General features: G+C 41.3%; 1 protein-coding gene across 3 annotated transcripts in view; it reads left to right on the forward strand.

Moving 5' to 3' along the window:
• Positions 1-21791, forward strand: part of TMEM150C (transmembrane protein 150C) — an 87904-nt gene extending 66113 nt beyond the window's left edge. For 2 of the 3 annotated variants that reach the window (XM_005554935.4, XM_005554936.5), the window contains exons 3-8: positions 873-926; positions 1058-1090; positions 1191-1258; positions 7795-7922; positions 14419-14596; positions 19221-21791. In XM_005554935.4, coding sequence (XP_005554992.1) covers positions 873-926; positions 1058-1090; positions 1191-1258; positions 7795-7922; positions 14419-14596; positions 19221-19429 — 670 coding nt within the window. In that variant the 3' untranslated portion in view covers positions 19430-21791. Of the gene's footprint in view, positions 1-872; positions 927-1057; positions 1091-1190; positions 1259-7794; positions 7923-14418; positions 14597-18746; positions 18873-19220 lie in introns of those variants that run through there. The other variant, XM_074039826.1, reaches the window with a different exon arrangement.
• The last annotated feature ends 342 nt before the right edge of the window (positions 21792-22133 follow it).

Genomic DNA, 22133 nt, shown 5'->3' on the forward strand with positions numbered 1-22133 from the left:
AGAATCACTTGAACCCTGGAGGCAGAGGTTGCAGTGAGCTGAGATCGTGCCACTGCACTCCAGACTGGGCAACAGAGCAAGACACTATCCCTGCCCTGAAAAAATAGTAGATGGCATATCTATATGACTGTATTTATAAATACTTCAAAATAATATATTTTACTAATTCAACCTTGCTGAAGTCCTCATTTCTTTCCCATTTTCTGTTAACCAAAGTAACAAGAGTGAGTAATAGTTATGCAAAGCAGGTGGTGAAGAATACGAGTTTATTTTGTGTTCATGTGTTCTTGTTGTGATGAACATTTTGTAAACTGGTTATTTGAATTAATTATTTACAAGATTTTCGAATTTGATGCTAATATGCCGTGGATTCCATCTGCAGTCCAGTTCATAGTCAAGTTATTCACGACTGGGTCTGATATGTTTATAAAATGAATATCATTACATCAGAAGTCCTGGCTTACCACAAAATGTTCCCACGCTTGCTTATTTTAGGTAATATTCACCTTAAGAAAATTATTTTAGTTCCTTAAAGTTTGTTAGGAAAGGTAGGACACATATTCCTGAGAAGTTAGAAACTGAACCCTAATTTTAGTTTGCTCAAAGTTATAAGGTCTATTTCCTTGTTTTCTAGTTTCCAGTTTATAAGCATGGCCATCAATTTGGGGGATGTTTTGAAAATTAAGGAAATATTACTAATAATGACATTTGAGCTTCAAAGAACTAGATGAGCTATGGGTAAAGAATTGTAAAAGAGCATTTCTCAGTTAGAAAAAGTGAATATGAATTAGTGCAATTAGTTTAATAAAACTGGGAAACAAATGATTCTTTTTTCAATTTATTTGTTCTATAAACTTACTCTTTTTTGATAGATACTTCATAGCTGTGGAAGATGACAAAATTTTACCATTGAATTCAGCTGAAAGGTAAAGTTTATCTGTGGGTATTTCATTGTTCATCAATAGATTTAGCAAAAACTTTCCCACTGGGAAGGTTAAACTGCACAAATGACAGTGCTTTAACCTGAGCTTCTGTGGTTTTTTTTTTTGTTATCCAGGAAACCTGGTGTGAAGCATGCACCATATATAAGGTAACCCAGCAATTCTCTTCTGTTCTGTGGGACCATAGGAAAAGTTAGGAGGATCATAGATTTTGATATAGTAACTATAAAACATTTCATCTTTTTCAAGCATTGCAGGTGATGATCCTCCTGCAAGCTGTGTGTTTAGTCAAGTTATGAACATGGCAGCCTTCCTAGGTAAGAAGAGTATAAAGAATGCTTTATGTGCTTTGGTACATTTCTTTTTTATTTTAAATTCTCCCAAACCCTTATCGAAACAATAGGGGGCTTAGTTGATCATTTAGTATCACATCACATCAGTATGCTGAAGCCAGCTCTTTGTCTTAAAGGTCTTTTTCTCTCATACATCCATTTATATTCACCCTGCTGTCCTTACATTTTCTCTTCCCTTTACCATCTTTATCATTCAGATACTCTTGACTTGATTTATTTTGCTGCATAAAATAATATATTTCATGGTATAAAATCCTGCATGAGAATGTAATATTGTATAATACGTTTGCTTTGAAAAGAATGCTTTATTTATTCCGTCGCTAGCAAAGATGAAAAAAATGCATGGGCTTTGTGATATTTGTTGATGTGTGTAGATACTGTCTTTAAACCTAAAGGTCAACATTAGCATTAAGATTACACTCTCTCCTGTGCCTGTAGACATAGTAAGCTGGCAAATGGAGAAGTAGGCTTAAAAAGAAGAAGAAGAAACCTTTGGTACTCATATCTAGCCCCAGTTCCTCACTTTTTCTTTGGGGTCCAAGACCCTCATGTAATATTCTGTCCCTCTGTGAGTGCATCCACGACCCTGCATAGTCCTCCGGAGATGGTGGGAACCAGCCATGCACTCTATCCCTTTTCAGATCTACCTTGTATACCATCTCCTCAATGCCAGGCTTTCCCAGTGTCTCTCCAAGAGTCAACTGGCTGTCACTGTCAGCATGCTGTTAGAAAGGACCAGAGACAGCCCACCCTTCCCACAATGGTGTTCTGGAAGTAGTTCTTTTGATGGTGAGACTTTCACTCCAAGTAAAAGGTAGTAGTGTTACTGAGGGAATATTCAACCTTTGTGGGACATGTCCCCCAAAGAAGTAACCTGTTATTTCACCTCCCCCCCAAAATTCCTACTCATTCTTAATGTGTTCTTTTTTAATGTTTGCTATAAGAATGGGAAGACCTTTAGAAGTCAGTGGAAAATCAAGGGAGATGGGTGGTCCCACATGCAACACAGGCAGAAACTAGTTGGTTCAGAAAGCCCAGAACATGAGAAACATGGAGAATGTTTCCCATCAGGCCCATCAGGCCTCTCTTGAATCTGTAAGCTTCAAAAAGAAGTACACAGGGGAGCTTCTGTACAGTTAACACGATTCTTCCCTAGAGCTAACCACCTTTCCGTCAAAGCCCTCCCCAGCCTTCCCCAAAGCATATCCCATTTGCCAAAGCAGGAAGCATCTGGAAGGCATGGGCTGCTATACTACCACTAAGGAGAAAGTTAAATATACCCTGATGCTGGAGTTGCTGAGTCTTTAAAAAAGCTCTCCTCTTTATGCCCCTGGCAGTCAGGATTTTCACATCCTAGATATTTACAAGTATCAAGATGGATGGCACCTGCAGCATCTAGTGCACCCGTGGGCACCAGGGCCAGTCCTGGGCAGTCAGGTTTGTTTGTCACTGCTTTCAGCCTCAGAGCTGCCAGGACCTTTATATGTGCTCCTTTTTTCTACTCTTGACACCATTCTTCTGAAAAGACCTAATAAACTTATTCATCCCAAGACATAAATAGCTGCTAAAGAACATTCACATTTAACAGAGCACAAAGCCCCAAGAGTGAACCTTGAATGGCAGGGTCAGGGACGTTTCCTGGCCCCTCTGCCATCATAGCACTTAGGCTTGCAGGCTGCCATCTATTCGTATGATCATCCCACAGGAGGCAGCAACAATAATTAATAGCCATCATTTCTATTCCAGGAACAATGCAAAGCGCTTTGCAAATACTACCTCATTTAAGCGTGATACTCAAGTCTGGAATATAAAAAAGCTATCACCAGCTGTCTGTCCTCCACTGGGCTTTAAACAAACCAGTGAGCACATTGGAAACCACATATTGTTTCCTTTGTATGCTTAAGACAAATTGATATTTCCCAGTAGTCTTTACGTGTATAATTTTTAAAAACCCAGTTTGTATCACTCACAAGTTTATCCAGTTATAAGGCTTATAATTGACTAATTACAAAAGCATTTCCAAAAACAAAGCAATGAAAGCAAGATCCCCTCTTCCAGATGACATTTGTCATCATCTTATTCTCCAGTCCTTCCTGCTCCACCAAGAAGCAATTAAGCTTTTGCTAGCTCTTGCTCTAAGGTATTACAACATCCAGTGTTTATTCTGTATTATCGTTCATCATTTTTAGTACCATCTGGTAGACATAAAATTGATTAAGATTAGTGTTCAATGGGAGCAAACCAACAAGTATTTATTTATCAACTCTGAGAGTGAAAAAGAATCAGTTTACTAATGATTCCTTCTCTAAACTGTGGATACCTTCATCTCCCCACGCCTGCCCTTGTTAGACTTCAGACTATTATTTTAGTCTACATAACTGACTTTAAGAAATAACCCACACCGCCTATCAGTCACTGCTTTTTAGCAGCCGTATAGATTACAATTTACAATCTAAAACTGAGTCAATGTAGCATGTATTAAAATTAGCAAAGATATTTTATCTTTTTTGGCAGACTAATCAAAGATTGAATGCTCAATTATTTTCTTTAGAGAATTAGTTATGCTCTTTGTCTTGAAACTGCATTTCTTTCCATGGGGTGGGAGAGAAAAAGACCTAAGACAAATGTCTTCAAAGGAATATAATTTCCTGCCCTGGGGAGGTTGTGAGGATAAAGCTAATAACTGAATGATTTCAGTCACCTAATAGCAGCCACTCTCCCTTCAGGCAAAACATATTGATGGTTGTGTTCTACTGCAGTCATAAATAGGAATTATTGATGCATAAAGAGTAAAACTAAACAAAACAAAACAAAACAAAAATTTGGCTAGGTACCAGTTTAGAACTGCAAGGAAGAGACGTTATTTTGAGTTTTGAACTTTAAAAACCCAGTCAGACTCAAAATTTAAAATGTAGTTAGAAAACTCAGCCATTATTTGATTTGCACTCTTTTAAAAATAGACAGGAAAATTAAGTAGGGGACACCTCTGTATAGCAAAGGACCGTTCTAAATGCCAAAAACCACAGAAGGATGAGTTTTTAAAATCTTTTCTGAAACTGTTAGTGAAATCTAAAACTTTTAATGAAATACATTTATTGATCAGAACGTGAATGTGGTAAAAGCTAGCATATATAAAGATGGCTTTGAAATGGCCCGTAAGTCTTTTTCAAGAAGGTATAATTAAATCACTACTTGGTTGAAAATGGACTTCGTAACAGTCCAAATCTGCCTCCATTCATACCTAAGTGTTAGTAAAACTGTTACGGGGCAAAATCTTTATTAGATCCATCGTTCTAAAAATTCAGCCAGACTCTATTTTAAAAGGAAAGCTTGCCTCCCCTGATCTGATTAATAATGGAGTTAAGAGGTAAAAAAGGGCAAAGTGTGGTGTTTAGAATGCAATTCTGGAAGTTAGGAGTGTTGGGTTAAATCCCTGTCTTCAAATTGGTTTCTGTTTCCTGCTGAATTTCATCATTTGTTCATGATAAGATGACTTACCATTCATATTACAAATAGGACAGCTAGCAACGCAGGGACCAGGAGATGTTGCATGTCCTGTGTTTACTGGACAGAAATAGATAATGAAGAGAGCGGCCATCACCTCTGTTCCCCTGGGCATAAAGGAACAAACTGTTTGGCTGGGTGGGTCAACATGAAGAGCCATTTCAGGAACTGGGTTTAGGACTTAGGTCAAGTTCCAGCACGATCCTATCCCACAAAATGACCAGAGAGAGTTTTCAGTGGTCATTAAAAAAAAAAAAAAAATTAGCCAGCCGGGCGTGGTGGCTCACACCTATAATCCCAGCATTTTGGGAGGCCGAAGCAGGCGGATCCCAAGGTCAGTAGATAGAGACCATCCTGGCCAACATGGTGAAACCCCATCTCTACTAAAAATACAAAAACGTTATCTGGGCATGGTGGCGTGCACCTGTAGTCCCAGCTGCTCAGGAGGCTGAGGCAGGAGAATCGCTTGAACCCAGGAGGAGGAGGTTGCAGTGAGCCAAGATGGCGCCACTGCACTCCAGCCTGGTGACAGAGAGAGACTTCGTCTATATTATAGGCTCATGCCTGTAATCCCAGCAACTTGGGAGGCCGAGGTGGTCAGATCACCTGAGGTCAGGAGTTCAAGACCAACCTGACCAATATGGTGAAACCCTGTCTCTACTAAAAATACAAAAATTAGCTGGGTGTGGTGGCATGGGCCTGTAGTCCCAGCTACTTGGAAGGCTGAGGCAGGAGAATTGCTTGAACCCAGGAGGCAGAGGTTGCAGTGAGCTGAGATCATGCCACTGCATTCCAGCCTGGGGACAGAGTGAGACTCTGTCTCAAAAAAAAGAAAACAAAAATTAAGTGTGCTGTCTTAGTGTCTTGTTATTATGTCCTAACAGCCATACACAACTCATTAGAAGGATATCCTATGGCGCCTGTGTTGAGCTCTCTAGGCTTAATCTAATGACCTCTTTAGCTGATGACCACTTTGTGATGGAGTGCTGTGTATTGAATTACTCCTCTCCCCTGCTTCCTCCTCCTATTCTTATCCTAAAATTAATAAGACATTGTGCCTATTTTTCATCCTCTGGGATAGTTATTGTCATTGTTAAAGACTTCAGATATAATTCCTACCTAGGTCCCTCAAACCAATAGTTTGAGAAACTGTTGTCAACCCAGGTATAATGTATTAATTTTCCGATCAACAGTGGATACTAGCTGAAGCATATACTAAAATATATATCAGGGCTGAACAATTTGAGATTTTTATAAATCATGATTTATCTCTATTTTGTTTCTAAAATCCAAATATTAATCAAGTTTTATACCACTCTTTGATCAGAAGGACTTAGAACTAAAAGTCAACTTATCGAGCTTAAAGCCATAGGGTTATACTATGAAATTTAACATACTTGGGAAATGCAAATTTGTGGATAGATTTTCTTTATTAATGACCACTAATAATGGCCTGTAATCAAAGAAAAACCTTTAGCAAATAATTACCAGCTTAATTGCTGTATAAATAAGGTAATTCTTGAATTTCTAATTGTCTTTCCCGCTGAACCTTAATGTCAAAATAAATTATCTTAGTAGTAAGTTTGTTTCCTTACATGTTGATATAATTTACATTAATTGAAGGTGATTTTTCATCATTTATTGACTAACCTCTGCCAACTGTTTGTATAAATATGAAAATATCTCTGCACTAGGCAAAAAAAAAAAAAGGTCATCCTTAGATTAGGGCCTTGAGTATGGACTATCCCAAGGTTACTATTAGAAGTCAGATTTGAAATCTAAGTAACTTCCCTCATTCTCTCTTCAAATTCTCTGATACCAATTTGCTTCAAAAGATAGAGTGGACTTTTAAAATGAGTAATTAATATTATTTTCAGGAATTGAGTTTTCTTGATATCCTAGGTACCATTTTCAGCATATACCAAATCTCCCAATCTGCTGTGTTCAAATACAGGTTTCATATGTGTGAATATTGTAACTTCTCTAATTTAGATTAACTATCTTTGTTGTTTGACAGTGAACACCTCTAAGTAGAATCAAAGGGAAGTGAGAGTAAAACCAGTAATAAAGGAACTTGTACACTTTCCATTATCTTTCTTCCTCTCCCCAGGAATGGTTTATGGCACTAGCACCAGTAGTTTTGTCTAGAAGTGGTAACCTTGTCTTCTTCCCATTATGTTCCTACCCTATCATTATTTTCCACACTGTTCTAAGCTAAAGAATGACTGAGTTGGCCGGGCGCGGTGGCTCAAGCCTGTAATCCCAGCACTTTGGGAGGCAGAGACAGGCGGATCACGAGGTCAGGAGATCGAGACCATCCTGGCTAACACGGTGAAACCCCGTCTCTACTAAAAAATGCAAAAAACTAGCGGGGCGAGGTGGCAGGCGCCTGTAGTCCCAGCTACTCGGGAGGCTGAGGCAGGAGAATGGCATAAATCCGGAAGTGGAGCTTGCAGTGAGCTGAGATCCGGCCACTGTACTCCAGCCTGGGCGACAGAGTGAGACTCTGTCTCAAAAAAAAAAAAAGAATGACTGAGTCGGTCTGTCTTCATCCCATCTTATATGTTGTGTGCCAAGCCTCTGCAGTGCTCTCCTAAGCCAGTCTGTCCTGTGCTGACCTTGTTTTGAAAACTCTGAGAACACCACCATTCATAGTCCTATCATCCTTGCCTCACCTAAGTAACGTACAGCCGCTGCCTCGAGTCCTCTCTGCCTCTCTGCCTCTCTGCTTTCCCCAGATTGGGTGTAATAAAACATCTAAATAATCATAAGCATTGCATGGAAAGTTTCTCTGAAAAATTGTGGATCATTCCAGAGATGTAAAATGTACTGTGGTGAAAAGTTTAATTTTGCACATTGTGGCTTTAGATTTCTCCCTCTTACCTAAGAAAGTAGTGCAGCAGCAAAATAAAAATAATAATAATAATAGAATTCTGCCTCACAGCCTAGGTGCGTGATTTAATTTCTTTCATTTTAAGACTTTGCTTTATTCCTAGCCCTTGTGGTAGCTGTTCTGCGCTTCATACAACTGAAACCGAAGGTTTTAAACCCGTGGCTGAATATTAGTGGATTGGTGGCGCTGTGTCTGGCTTCCTTCGGAATGACCTTACTTGGTAATTTTCAGGTACTTGATTTGGCCTTTTTCACCTCCCTCTGACACTGGTAAGACCTTCACTTGTGAGATTATCAAAGCTATTGAGGTATAATCACCATATGGCCCATATAATTCTGCACAAACCTTTTTTTTAAAAAAAAAATTAGGACTCTTTTCCATGGCGCCTCGGAGGCGTTCAGCTATTTCAAGATGAAGCTGAACATCTCCTTCCCAGCCATTGGCTGCCAGAAACTCATTAAAGTGGAAGATGAACGCAAACTTCGTACTTTTTTTTTTTTTTTTTTTTTTTTTTTTTTTTGAGACGGAGTCTCACTCTGTCGCCCAAGCTTTAGTGCAGTGGCGCGATCTCGGCTCACTGCAAGCTCCGCCCCCCGGGTTCACGCCATTCTCCTGCCTCAGCCTCCCGAGTAGCTGGGACCATAGGCACCCGCCACCACGACTGGCTAATTTTTTTTTTTTTTTTTTTTTTGGTATTTTTAGTAGATACGGGGTTTCACTGTGTTAGCCAGGATGGTCTCGATCTCCTGACCTCGTGATCCACCCGTCTCGGCCTCCCAAAGTGCTGGGATTACAGGCGTGAGCCACCGCACCCGGCCAAACTTTGTACTTTTTATGAGAAGCCTGTGGCCACACAAGTTGCTGCTTAAGCTCTGGGTGAAGAATGGAAGGGTTATGTGGTCCGAATCAGTGGTGGGAATGACAAACAAGGTTTCCCTGAAGCAGGGTCATCATCTTGACCCAGAGCCGTGCCCACCTGCTACTAAGGGACATTCCTGTTACAGACCAAGGAAAGCTGGAGAAAGAAAGAGAAAATCAGTTCGTGGTTGCATCGTGGATGCCAATCTGAGCGTTCTCAACTTTGTTATTATAAAAAAAAAGACAGAAGGCTATTCCTGGACTGATACTAGGGTACATCGTTGCCTGGGGCCTAAAAGAGCTAGCAGAATCTGCAAACTTTTCTTTTTTTTTTTTTCTTTTTCTTTTTTTTTTTTTTGAGACAGAGTCTCGCTCTGTCGCCCAAGCTGGAGTGCAGTGGCGCGATCTCGGTTCACTGCAACCTCCGCCTCCCAGGTTCCAGTAATTCTCCTGCCTCTGCCTCCCGAGTAGCTGGGACCACAGGCGTCCGCCATCTCGCCCAGCTAATTTTTTGTATTTTTAGTAGAGACGGGGTTTCACCGTGTTAGCCAGGATGGTCTTGATCTCCTGACCTCGCGATCTGCCCGCCTTGGCCTCCCAAGTTGCTGGGATTATAGGCGTGAGCCACCGCGCCCGGTCAAACTTTTCAATCTCTCTAAAGAAGATGATGTCTGCCGGTATGTTGTAAGAAAGCCCTTAAACAAAGAAGGTAAGAAACCTAGGACCAAAGCACCCAAGATTCAGCGTCTTGTTACTCCATGTGTCCTGCAGCACAAACGGCAGCGTATTGCTCTGAAGAAGCAGTGTACTAAGAAAAATAGGGAACAGGCTGCAGAATATGCTAAACTTTTGGCCAAGAGAATGAAGGAGGCTAAAGAGAAGCGCAAGGAACAAATTGTGAAGAGACGCCGACTTTCCTCTCTGCGAGCTTCTACTTCTAAGTCTGAATCCAGTCAGGAAAAAGATTTTTTGAGTGACAAATAAGATCAGACTCAAAAAAAAAAAAAAAAAATTAGGAACATTGGTTCCTAATATGCACAGGTTCTCCAGAGTTCAGCCCTTCTAGTCTCTCAGGCTGGTCTTCCTGAGTTCTCTTAAACGTGCGAGGGTGTTAAATATGCCATGAAATACAGTGTGGCCACTGAGAAAAGCAGCTACTAGAACAGCTGTATATTTTCTACAGAGGATTTCCAAGTGGTTTATACTTTTTTCGTAACAAATTGGATCCTAATGTACCCTTCTAGAAAACCAATAGGATCATTGCCTTTCTATAACTAAACACCAAACATCCTTTTTGGATAAAAGCATGCTTTCAGATTAGCAAGTTTATGCGGAAGTCAAGTTTGAAAGCCCAGAATTTCTCTAGGACACTTATGGCTTGTATAAAGATATACTACTCCTAACTCTTCTTCCTAGAAATTCAGAAGCCCAAGGTCACAACCTTTAAGCATAATTTTCCTTGCCAATACCATTACCCAACTCTTGACAAGAATGATTTTATTTGTGAAATAGACAAGGAAACCTCTGTACTATGATAGTGGTTGACTGATTTCCCTCCCTCCCCACCAACCTCCAACCTATGCTATTTATACTACTGCTAGAAACTTCCTCCTTGTGGGCAAACACTGATCCTGACACTCTTCCCCCTGTCTGTTGAATGAAACCCCAAAAGGCATAGGCATTAAAGACCCTCAGCATTCTAGTGTTAATTTAGTAATGTTCCTAATGAAAATAGTAGTGGATTTTCTAAGGCCATTTCTTGTCCTACCCTCAGCACTGGCTGATTCATTCCCAAATGAATGGATCACTCATTCCCAAAGACTTCCCCTGGCACATAGTAGCAACCCAATAAGTATTTTTTGCTTGGCGAGTTGTAAATGGGCAATCCCACCAATTTCTCTAACTATTCTATCTCCCATCTATATCCAGCTAAGCAACCAGAAAACTGCATTCTTAGAATATATGGGCTGAGGCAGTGATTACCAGGAGAATATTTGAGAGTTTATCCTGTTACAATCCAAAATGTAAGGCAAGGCATGGGGCATTTTAACTGAAATTTTGGTGGGAGTCTTTCCCCACTTGCCGACCTGTGCTGAGGATACACGCATGTTGTAAAGTGCTCAATCACTATTATTTCTCTCAGCCAGGGCTTTGATGAGTTACTAAGAACACATTTTGTTCCTTACGAAAGTCCTAGAAAAATCCCCAAGATTGGGTGGCTTTGGTGAACCACAAATACTCAAGACTATGAATGTTGACACTACTTATGAAGAACGTTTGCTGAAATATAACAGAATACATGAGAAATGACAAATTAGTTTCCCATGGAGAAACCAGGTGGCTAGTATATGGGATGGGAGACAGACTTTTCAATCGATCCCTCATTATAATTTTTTTAAGTTTGAACTATGTAACTATATCATCTTGTTTTAAAGATTAAAAATAATAAATGAATAGATTTATATAGCTTGGAAAACCAATTTTCTAGAAGCAAAATTTGATTTCAGGTATCATTATTTTAAATAATTTTGAAAATGTATCTTTTGAACCGTGAGAGAAAACATGGCTTCTTCCAAAAAAGAGGTAAAAATCCTACAGCCAAAAACAATAGAAAAAGTGTAAAAGGAAAGTAATATTGATTTCATGCAACCATTATGAACAACAATGTCAAACAACAAAACATCTGAAGGCAATGGCAATTCAAAAAAATAATACTTTCACAATGGGTTTAAAAGCCATATCTTCAACAATAGATTTTACTTTCCTATATGTGCAATTAAAAAATATATGTTGAAGAAAAGGAAAAGGAAGAAAATTTTTTAAAAATATGTAAATATATAATAGTGAACTTTTATCATACCACCGTGCTCTAGCCTGGGCAACAGAGCAAGACCCCATCTCAAATACATATATATGTATTCAAACGTGTATGCTAGGTTTGATGAAGACGTGGATAGACTTTTTCTTTTTTTGAAGAAGTGGATAGTCTTGGTGAAGTATTATTCACTAAAAAAAATTATGATCTAATGGTGATAATCTGAAAAATATGTATATTTACATATTTATATATGTATATATACACATGAAAATACAAAAAGAGTTTTAAGTGATGGATATATTTTTTAAATATCAGTGGGTAATGATTTGGGGAGTTTACATCTATAACCCCCAACAGCAATAACCTAAATGGGAGTCCTCTATAAAAGCCTTGAGTATGAATCTTGAAATACTGTTGTCCTACTGTGGATCTCTATATGTGGCAAAAGCTCATAGGTGACAGTTTTTCTTATTACTATGGGAAAATAAAACTAAAAAAAAAAAATTCTCATTAACAATGAGTCAGGGCCGGGTGTGGTGACTCACGCCTGTAATCCCAGCACTTTGGGGGGCCGAGGCAGGTGGATCATCTGAGGTTGGGAGTTTGAGATCAACCTGGTCAACATGGTAAAACCCCATTTCTACTAAAATACAAAAATTAGCTGGGCATGGTGGCATATGCCTGTAATCCCAGCTACTTGGGAGGCTGAGACATGAGAATCACTTGAACCCAGGAGTCTGAGGTTGCAGTGAGTGGAGATCGCACTACTGCACTGCAGCCTGGGTGACAGAGTGAGACTCTGTGTCAAACAAACAAACAAACAATAACAACAACAAAAACAATTACTTAGGCCAGGCATCATGGTGGTTCATGCCTGTAATCCCAGCACTTTGGGAGGCTGAGGCAGGAGAATCACTTGAATCCGGGACGCAGAGATTGCAGTGAACCAAAATCATGCTGCTGCACTCCAGTCTGGGCGACAGAACACTCCATCTCAAAACAAAAAACAAAAAACAAAAAACAATGAATTAGTCACATTACATAGACGGGCCAGTTTTGTAAGAGTGAAGAACAGAGCTTAAAGGGTTTTAGTTGTCTGTGCCAATTAAATATTGACTTGCCTAGAATTGGCTGTCCTCCATCAGTAAATATATATTGGCCAGGATCGATGGCTCACGCTTGTAATCTCAGCACTTTGGGAGGCCGAGGCGGGATTACTTGAGCTCAGAAGTTCATGACCAGTCTGGGCAACGCAGGGAGACACCATCTCTATAAAAAAAATAAGATAAAAAATTAGCTCTCTCCTCCCGCTGCCAAAGGTGCTGAAAGGAAAGAAGGCCAAAGTGAAGAAGGTGGCTCCGGCCCCTGCTGTCGTGAAGAAGCAGGAGGCCAAGAAAGTGGTGAATCCCTGGTTTGAGAAAAGGCCTAAAAATTTTGGCATTGGATGGGACATCCAGCCCAAAAGTGACCTCACTCGCTTTGTGAAATTGCCCCGCTATATCAGGCTGCAACGGCAGACAGCCATCCTCTATAAGCGGCTGTGATTAACCTCTGTAAGTGTTTCCTGCAATTAACCAGTTCACCCAGGCCCTGGACCGCCAAGCAGCTACTCAGCTGCGCTCGCTAGCCCACAGGTACAGACCAGAGACAAAGCAAGAGAAGAAGCAGATGGCCGGGCGCGGTGGCTCAAGCCTGTAATCCCAGCACTTTGGGAGGCCGAGGCGGGTGGATCACGAGGTCAGGAGATCGAGACTATCCTGGCTAACATGGTGAAACCCCGTCTCTACTAAAAATACAAAAAAAAACTAGCTGGGCGTGGTGGCGGGCGCCTGTAGTCCCAGCTACTTGGGAGCCTGAGGCGGGAGAATGGCGTGAACCCGGGAGGCGGAGCTTGCAGTGAGCCCAGATCACGCCACTGCACTCCAGCCTGGGAGACACAGCGAGACTCCATCTCAAAAAAAAAAAAAAAAAAAAAGAGAGAGAAGAAGCAGAGGCTGTTGGCCTGGGCTGAGAAGAAAGCTGCTGGCAAAGAAGACGTCCCCACTAAGAGACCACTTGCCCTTCAAGCAGGAGTTAACACTGTCACCACCTTGGAGGAGAACAAAAAGGCTCAGCTGGTGGTGATTGCACACGATGTGGATCCCATTGAGCTAGTTGTCTTCCTGCCTGCCCTGTGTCGTAAAATGGGGGTCTTTTACTGCATTATCAAGGGGAAGGCAAGACTGGGACGTCTAGTCCACAGGAAGACTTGCTCCACTGTCGCCTTCACACAGGTTAACTTGGAAGACAAAGGAGCTTTGGCTAAGCTGGTGGAAGCTATCAGGACCATTTACAACAACAGATCCGATGAGATCCTCCGTCGCTGGGGAGGCAATTTCCTGGGTCCCAAGTTTGTAGCTCACATTGCCAAGCTCAAAAAGGCAAAGGCTAAAGAACTTACCACCAAGCTGGGTTAAATGTACACTGTTGAGTTTTCTGTACATAAAAAACAAAGTAATACAAATTTTCCTTCAAAACAAAAAAATTAGCCAGGCATGGTGGCGTGCACCTGTGGTCCCAGCTACTCCAGAGGCTAAGGTGGGAGGATCGCTTTGAGCCAGGGAGCCGTGATCACGCCACTGTATTTCAGCCTGGGAGACAGAGTAAAGACCCTGTCTCAAAAAAAAACAAAAACAAAAACAAAACGAAACACACACACACACACACACACACACACACAAAGCAAAAACCATGTCCAAATCCCTGGTCGCATTTTCTTAGCCTGGAAAAGTTTGGGATGTATGCTTGTAGAAACATTTCTTTTTCTGTAACTCTCCTGTGTTTTACTTTTTCTAAACAAATGTTTTTAAGGGTTGGGGCTATTGTTTATTTCCTTCATCCCCTCAGAGTTCAAACCATTTGAGAATAGAACAAAGAACTAATCTTTCTACAATCTATTATCCCATTGTTGGGATATTTCTTTTCCTATCTTTTCCCCTCATATATTCATTCAACTTGCCTGTCTTCTTTGCTGAATGGGCTTTCATGTGTCATTATCCATTCATCCCTAAGCTCACGAATGATGAAGAAATCCATAATGTTGGAACTTCCTTGACTTTTGGATTTGGCACGTTGACCTGCTGGATCCAGGCTGCGCTGACACTCAAGGTCAACATCAAGAATGAAGGACGGAAAGTTGGAATTCCACGAGTTATTCTGTCGGCGTCTATCACTCTCTGTGTGGTCCTCTGTATCCTTTGAATGTGAAAAGGTTCTTTTGCCAGTAAGATGAAAACAAGGAAGTTGTCTCTGTAGCAGAACCCAGTGGGTTAGGATATTCCGCCAGATTATCTCAGAATCTTAAGGAAAAACAGAGGTAAATGGGTATAAAAACAAAAACTCTCAGACCGATTTTTCATGCCAAAGGGGAGATGGAGAAATGAAAATGAAACAAGGTCTGCCCTCTCCAGATTGTTTCAGTCTTCAGGAATGGTGTCATACACTCTCCTTTCACTAATGATGTAAAAGTTCTTATTTGTGAAAATCAGAGAATGCATAGCCAAAAAAAGAATTGTCATTTTTCTTTCCAGCTTAAAAAAATTCATCTGTGATTTTATTAATGGCCCTGTTATTTCATTTCATTTGTAGCTCTGAAATGAATTTCAGAGGACCAATACATTTATATCTTTCCGGAAAACAATGAAGCTTTTCTGGAAGACAAATTCAAGCTCTAGATTAGCGCTGCGTGTGTAGTTTTCCTCAAATATTTGAGGCTTTGGGGTGCTATCCGTTTCCCTTCCTCCCCTCAGAGTTTGAACTAATTGAGAGTAGATGCTAGGAGCCAGATGGGGATGAAGAAATCAGCCTTTATCCTAGTAAACCTGGAAAGGAAAATGCTGCAGGTCTCCTCTCTCACACCTTGGAATTCAACTTAACCACCCAGTAACAAGCAGAGAAGCCAGGGAAAGGCAGAGGAGAGCACCTCACTCCGCTTAGCCCCACACAGATCCCAGAGAGAGTCTAGCTTAGGATGGAGTGCAGTGACCTCACCTACTGGTAGTGTGGTCCAATAGAAGCCTGCCAATTCCCATCCCACCAATCAAATCAGTCACTCATTCCATGGCGTGGAGTAATCAGAAGCGTTCAACACTTTGGGAGGTGGAGGCAGGAGGATCACTTGAAGCCAGGAGTTCAAGATCCACCTGGACAACAAAGGGAGACCCTGTCTCTACAAAAAAATATATATATATATAAAATTCAGCTGGGTGTTGTGGCAAGCACCTGTAATCCCAGCTACTGGGGAGGCTGAGGTGGGCTTGCTGGAACCCAGGAGTTTGAGGCTGCAGTGAGCTAACATCGACTCTGTCTTTAACAATCAATCAATAAAAAAGGCCTGGTGCTGTGACTCATGCTGTAATCCTAGCACTTTGGGAGGCTGAGGCAGGAGGGTTGTTTAAGTCCAGGAGTTCAAGACCAGCCTGGGCAAGATAGCAAAACCTGGTCTCTATAAAAATTTATTTTAGAAAAATTAGCAGGGAGTGGTGGTGTGCACCTGTAGTCCAAGCTACTTGGGAGGCTGGGTGGGGAGGATCGCTTGATCCCAGGAATTTGAGGCTGCAGTGAGCTGTGATCATGCCACTGCAATCCAGCCTGGGTGACAGAGTGAGACCCTGGCTCAAAAAATAAAAGGCAAAAATAAATGTTCCCTCCAATAAGGCCCTCCTCAGGAAACCAGAGAAAGGAGTCAAGGTTCCTAAAGGGTATATTGTACAGAAAACACAATTACACATCTTTAGTCATCATAATCACCAATATTTAGACACTGTGCTAGGCATTATTCTAAGTACTTTAAATGTATCAACTCTTTTTATCCTCACTTAACATGTAAGAACAGTGAATCACAGAGAAGTTTAATTTGCCTAAGATCACACAGATGATGTGTGGTGGATCAAGATTTAAACTCAGGCTCAGCTCTTGCACTCTTAACCACTACAGGACCCCAAGTTAGAGAAAGTAGCTTCAGAATGAAACAATGGCATTTGCAGCAACCTGGTTGGAATTGGAGACCATTATTCTAAGTGAAGTAACTCAAGAATGAAAAAGCAAACGTCTATGTTTTTACTCATAAGTGGGAGCTAGGCTGTGAGGACATAAAGGCATAAGAATGACACAGTGGACTTTGGGGACTCAGGGGAAAGGATGGGAGGGGGATGAAGGATAAAAGACTACAAATTGGGTACACTATACACTGCTTGGGTGGGGGGTGCACCAAAATCCCAGAAATCATCACTGAATAACTTATTCATGCAACCAAACACCACATGTTCCCCAAAATCCTATTGAAATATAAATAAATATAAATAAGTTCAAAAATAGCTAGAAAAAAACAAAGTATATCAATTCAAAAAAAAAAAAAGAGAGAGAAAGTAGCTTTAAAATATGAATAGAAGCAGACCCTAAGATGAGGGGGGAAAAGAATAAAATATGAAAACATACATAGTTCAGAGCCCAGTCTCTAGTTAGTGGAGTATTTGGACTATTTATTTCTTCTTCATTCACAAATTCCCATTTCACCATTTTGCTGATTTTTCAAAGCTCTACAGTCACGTTAGATAGAGAACATTTAAGGTCTTAAGTTCAAGCCAAAAAACGTGGTTCCTGCTAGCAACCTAATAAATACTCTATGAACAAAAAGATCAAAACTCTGCCAATATAAGATATAAGGAGATATGCTTTCTCCATTAATTTAAGTAATAAGTTAATATTGCTTTGGCAATATTTTGCACCCTTGTTCAGAAGAATGTGCAGGCTTTAAATTATTCTGAGGTGTTTTTTGTGATTTAAGACAGGGTCTCATTGTGTCGCCTAGGCTGGAGTGCAGGGGCATGATATTGGCTCACTGCAACCTCTGCCTCCCGAGTTCAAGCCATCCTCCCATCTCAGCCTCGAGAGTAGCTGGGATTACAGGCACACACCACAACACCCGGCTAATTTTTGCAGTTTTAGTAGAGACGTGGTTTCTCCATGTTGTCCAGGCTGGTCTCGAACTACTGGGCTCAAGTGATACACACCGCTCAGCCTTCCAAAGTGTTGGGATTACAGGCATGAGCCACCTTGCCCGGCCTATCCCATGTTTTGAGCTTTCACCAAATGCTTCTGTTTCATGCTCTTTCTGAACACATGGAATCTTTTTTTTTTCCCCCTTCGGTTCTCAGGTGAATGGATTAAGGCCCAGTCAGAGCAAAGTTTGGCTGAAGTAATTTCACACTCTTGCTCTCTGAAAATTTCCCGATTTCAGGTCTTGAAGATAAAACTAATTCTAAGGAGACATTTCTGATCTTTCTAAGTAAATGTATTTAGTTCCTCAGACACTTGGCCTTTCACTAAAAGCATGCTATGAACTTTTTACCCTTCTTCCCAGCTCCTCCCTCCATTTATTCGGTTGTGTATATACAGATACAGATACACACACACACACACACATTCCATATATATCCAGGCATAAAAGTCTCATCTGTTTTTCTTTTTTTAAAGATGGGGTCTTTGCCGTCACCCTAGCTAGAGAGCAGTGGTGCAGTCATAGTTCACTGCAGCCTCAAACTCCTGGGCTCAAGTGATCTTTCCACCTCAGCATTCCAAAGCACTGGGATTACAGGCGTGAGTTACCCCACCTGGCCTCATCTGTTTATCATACAAGTTTAAACATGATATGAGGAATGAAACTAGTCTATACAGTATTGTCTGAAAGACAATAGTAAAAATTAGAAGAGACAGACGGGCCAGCCACTCAGACACTGTTAGTAGCACTGCAGAGCCACACACAGCTTACATGTCAGTAGTTAGTAATTTCATATGTTCGAAATTATTTCTGCAGATATAATGATAGCTATGAATTCATAGTCATTTGCAATTTGCCGTGCTTTCTTCTTTTTTTTTTTTTTTTGAGATGGAGTCTCGCTCTGTCACCCAGCCTGAACTGCAGTGGCTGGTCTCGGCTCACCATTTGCAGTGATATTTTTAAAATTAGCTTTATTTTGGCTGGGTGCGGTGGCTCACGCCTGTAATCTCAGCACTTTGGGAGGCCGAGGTGGGTGGATCACCTGAGGTTGGGAGTTCGAGACCAGCCTGACCAACATGGAGAAACTCCATCTCTACTAAAAATGCAAAATTAGCCAGGCGTGGTGGTGCATGTCTGTAATCCCAGCTACTTGGAAGGCTGAGACAGGAGAATCGCTTGAACCCGGGAGGCAGAGGTTGCGGTGACCCGAGATCGCGCCATTGCACTCCAGCTTAGGCAACAAGAGTGAAACTCTGCCTCAAAAAAAAAAAAAAAAAATTGCTTTATTTTTCTGGCCAATTAATTACTTTGGAATTGTAATCCTTTATTTCTAATCTCCCAGTTTTGTAAGCAGCTACAGAGTAGAGCTGTTGAATATATGGCTCAGGAGTTAGAGTGCTTGTTTGAGTCCAGCTCAGCCGATTAATACCTGTGTGACCTCAGGTAAGTTACTTACCCATTTGGTCTCAGTTTCCCTGTTTTTAAACAAACTGACAATTATTTGGATAAGAGAGTATTTAAGGGCAAATAGAACATGTGAAAAAGAGAAACAAAAACAATGATAATAGGATTGTTGTGAGGATTAAGTGATACTATCCATGAAAGCACCTAAAAGCATGTCTACCACCAAATAGAAGCTCAATAATGTTAACTGTTATTATTCATATAGATTTTCCTGTTCAACAAACTCTAGCAGGCCACTAGTTTTGGTAGTGAGGAGGAGAGCCAGACTTTTCCTATAATCTGTCTCTGCCCTGAAAAGATTCCAGTTTTAATGTGGCTGATGACGGCATTTTCCTTGACTGCTTCTCCCCAGACTTCATCCTCATGGCCCAAAGCATCCACATGTACGCAGCCAGGGTCCAGTGGGGCCTGGTCATGTGCTTCCTGTCTTATTTTGGCACCTTTGCCGTGGAGTTCCGGCATTACCGCTATGAGATTGTTTGCTCTGAGTACCAGGAGAATTTCCTAAGCTTCTCAGAAAGCCTGTCAGAAGCTTCTGAGTATCAGACTGACCAGGTGTAACCCATCAGTTTTTCCTTGCTGGTGAGGTGGGTGTGATGGTGGGGGAGGGGCCAGTAGGACACACTCACGGGACTTGACACAGAACCTCATTTCTCTCTCACACACACACACACACACACACACACACACACACACACACACACACGTTCATGGCCACATTTGCCAAATGAGCTTTTCAGGGCGAGTTATTTCTTTAATGAAAAAGCACAAGCCCTTATGTGTCGAAATACACGCTGTTACACTGAAAATATATGCACGACAGAGCAAGAAGCTTGTGCATGATCACGTCTTATCCTTCCCCTTCCCAGCACTCCCTCCTCTTCCCATTCTCTCCACATGTCTCAAGCACCCTACCGAGTAGGGCAGGCCAAATGTTCCTTGGGAGTAATGCCAACTCCCGAAGTTGCCTTCAGGTCCAAAGGGCTTGGAACCAGCTCGTGAGGAAGTTCTCAATCTGGCACTAATATTCTTGAATGGATAATAGTGTATCATCGAATAGGACAGAAATTGTATTGAGATGTGACCCTGTGTCACCTATGGAAAGGCATGGTGAGTAGAACTTTCCCACGAAAGCCCCCTTCGTCGCTGTTCAGTGGTCGGCTGCGTGGATCCCAGGAGAGACATATGCCACAGACTGTGAGAGCAAAGCCCGCCACCGTGATCTGGACTTGATGCACTGTAACTGAGAATGATTTCCAAATGTGAATATGTGTAGGGACGTGGTCTGCCAGGCCTGGAACAAGAAGGGGGCAGTGAAGGTATGGTTTAGTGTTTGCTTTCATAGTATGCCATGTACAATGTTTTATATTTCATAGTTTATTTTTCTTTTAAGTAACTACCATGAGTCTCTCTAAGCCTCATGGACAAAGATGTAGACCAAATGCAAGAGCTGAGCTTGCTTTGGGTTCAACCATGATCAAAGAAAAACAGAGGTAACCGGCAGGCTTACATTGGAAGCTATGAAAATATCACAGAAAAATGGAAAGAAAGATGGATGTGCAGAGGTAATAAAAAGAGCTGCTGCTGGACATTTATCAAAGATAGGCACCTTAGAGTATCTTGTTGCAAGTCCAAATCAGGGGAGACTTTGTTAATACATATCTTTTGCTCAAATTTAGTAGGTTTTTTTTTTTTGATTAAGGGCTTTTCAAATTTGGAATTTATAGAATCCGATTAAAAGAATACCCTTCCTAAAAACCAAATGGACACAGCTGGCTCCCCTGCTAGCCAATCCGCGGTTCCCAGTTCCCACCTGCTGAGAGTTCAGAACTCAGACTGTAGGTGTGGGCTTTTGAGACTGTGCTTCATGAAGAAGAACAGAATTCCAAATTCAAACTATGTTGGAGTGAGCCAAGTGGACAGACCCTCCATGAGTGCACTTTCTTTCAAGAAATCCCCAGATTGACCCGATAGAGGTCTGGGATTACATGGAATATAATATGAAAAACATTTTTCAGGCTGGGTGTGGGGCTTATGCCTGTAATCCCAGCACTTTGGGAGGCTGAGGTGGGCGAATCGCCTGAGTCGGGAGCTCAAGACCAGCCTGACCAACGTGAAGAAACCCTGTCTCTACTAAAAAAAAACACAAAATTAGCCGGGTGTCATGGCGCATGCCTGTAATCCCAGCTACTCAGGAGGCTGAGGCAGGAGAATCACTTGAACCTGGGAGGCAGAGGTTGCGGTGAGCCGAGATCAAGCCATTGCACTCCAGCCTGGGCAACAAGAGCGAAACTCCATCTCAAAAAAAAAAAAGAAAAACATTTTTTAATTCAACCCAAGATCTGAACTTCTTGAGGAAAAGGTCAATGTCTTTTCATCTCTGTATTTTTCCCCACCTCTTAGCACAGTGCCTGGCACGTATTAGGTGCTCAATAAATGTCTGTTGAATAGAATTATTGATAATTTAAGAGTAGGAAAAAGGAGTGTCAGAGAGAGACTCAAAGATGCGTGAGGGAGCATGGAAGATGGCTGTTTCATGTGAGACAGGAATGGAAGAAGTCATGAATAGGGATAAGATGGGGGAGTGAGAATCCCTGTAAGTAAAATGTGAGGAAAGGAACAAGCTGAGAACAAGATTGTCCTGTCAAAAAGGCGTCTTACTGTAAATAGTCCAAGGTGACATTTGTTAGTTTTGAATACTGCTTTTGGGTTTCTTTTTTTCCTTTTTATATTTTAAAATTTTTATCAAAGAACAAAGACTTATGTAGTTTTCTTTTATTCTACACAATCCAAATTAAACAGCTTTTGGTGATGCAACTGTACACTTTCTTAAGAATATATCTAATACATTTTAGCAGAACCAAGCAATGACTGACATTATTCATTGGGATCTGGCCACTAAATAAAATTCTTTTATGCATAATTGTGATTTCTTTGTCTCTTACACCACTATTTCTTCTCTAATATTAAAACATGTGAAAACCCTGTCAGATATTATGTTAAAAATTAACTTACGTGTTATATTGGTAGGGTGTTTTCCAACACCATCAACCAATTCTGTGATTTTCCCGGACACCAATTGAGTATCTCCAATTCAATTCTGACACTAACTACCCGGGGTTTGTGTCAGATTCCACAGGTTTAAGGGCTGAGTCCCACAAGACTGCCTCACTTCCACTGCCAGTCACAAATACTGGGCCCACAGGTGACCCTCACTTCTGTCCAGATTGGCTACAAAGTCGAAGGGGCTCCCACACACCACCCG

This window comes from Macaca fascicularis, chromosome 5, assembly GCF_037993035.2.
Source record: "Macaca fascicularis isolate 582-1 chromosome 5, T2T-MFA8v1.1".
In the NCBI taxonomy this organism is placed as follows: Eukaryota; Metazoa; Chordata; class Mammalia; order Primates; family Cercopithecidae; genus Macaca; species Macaca fascicularis.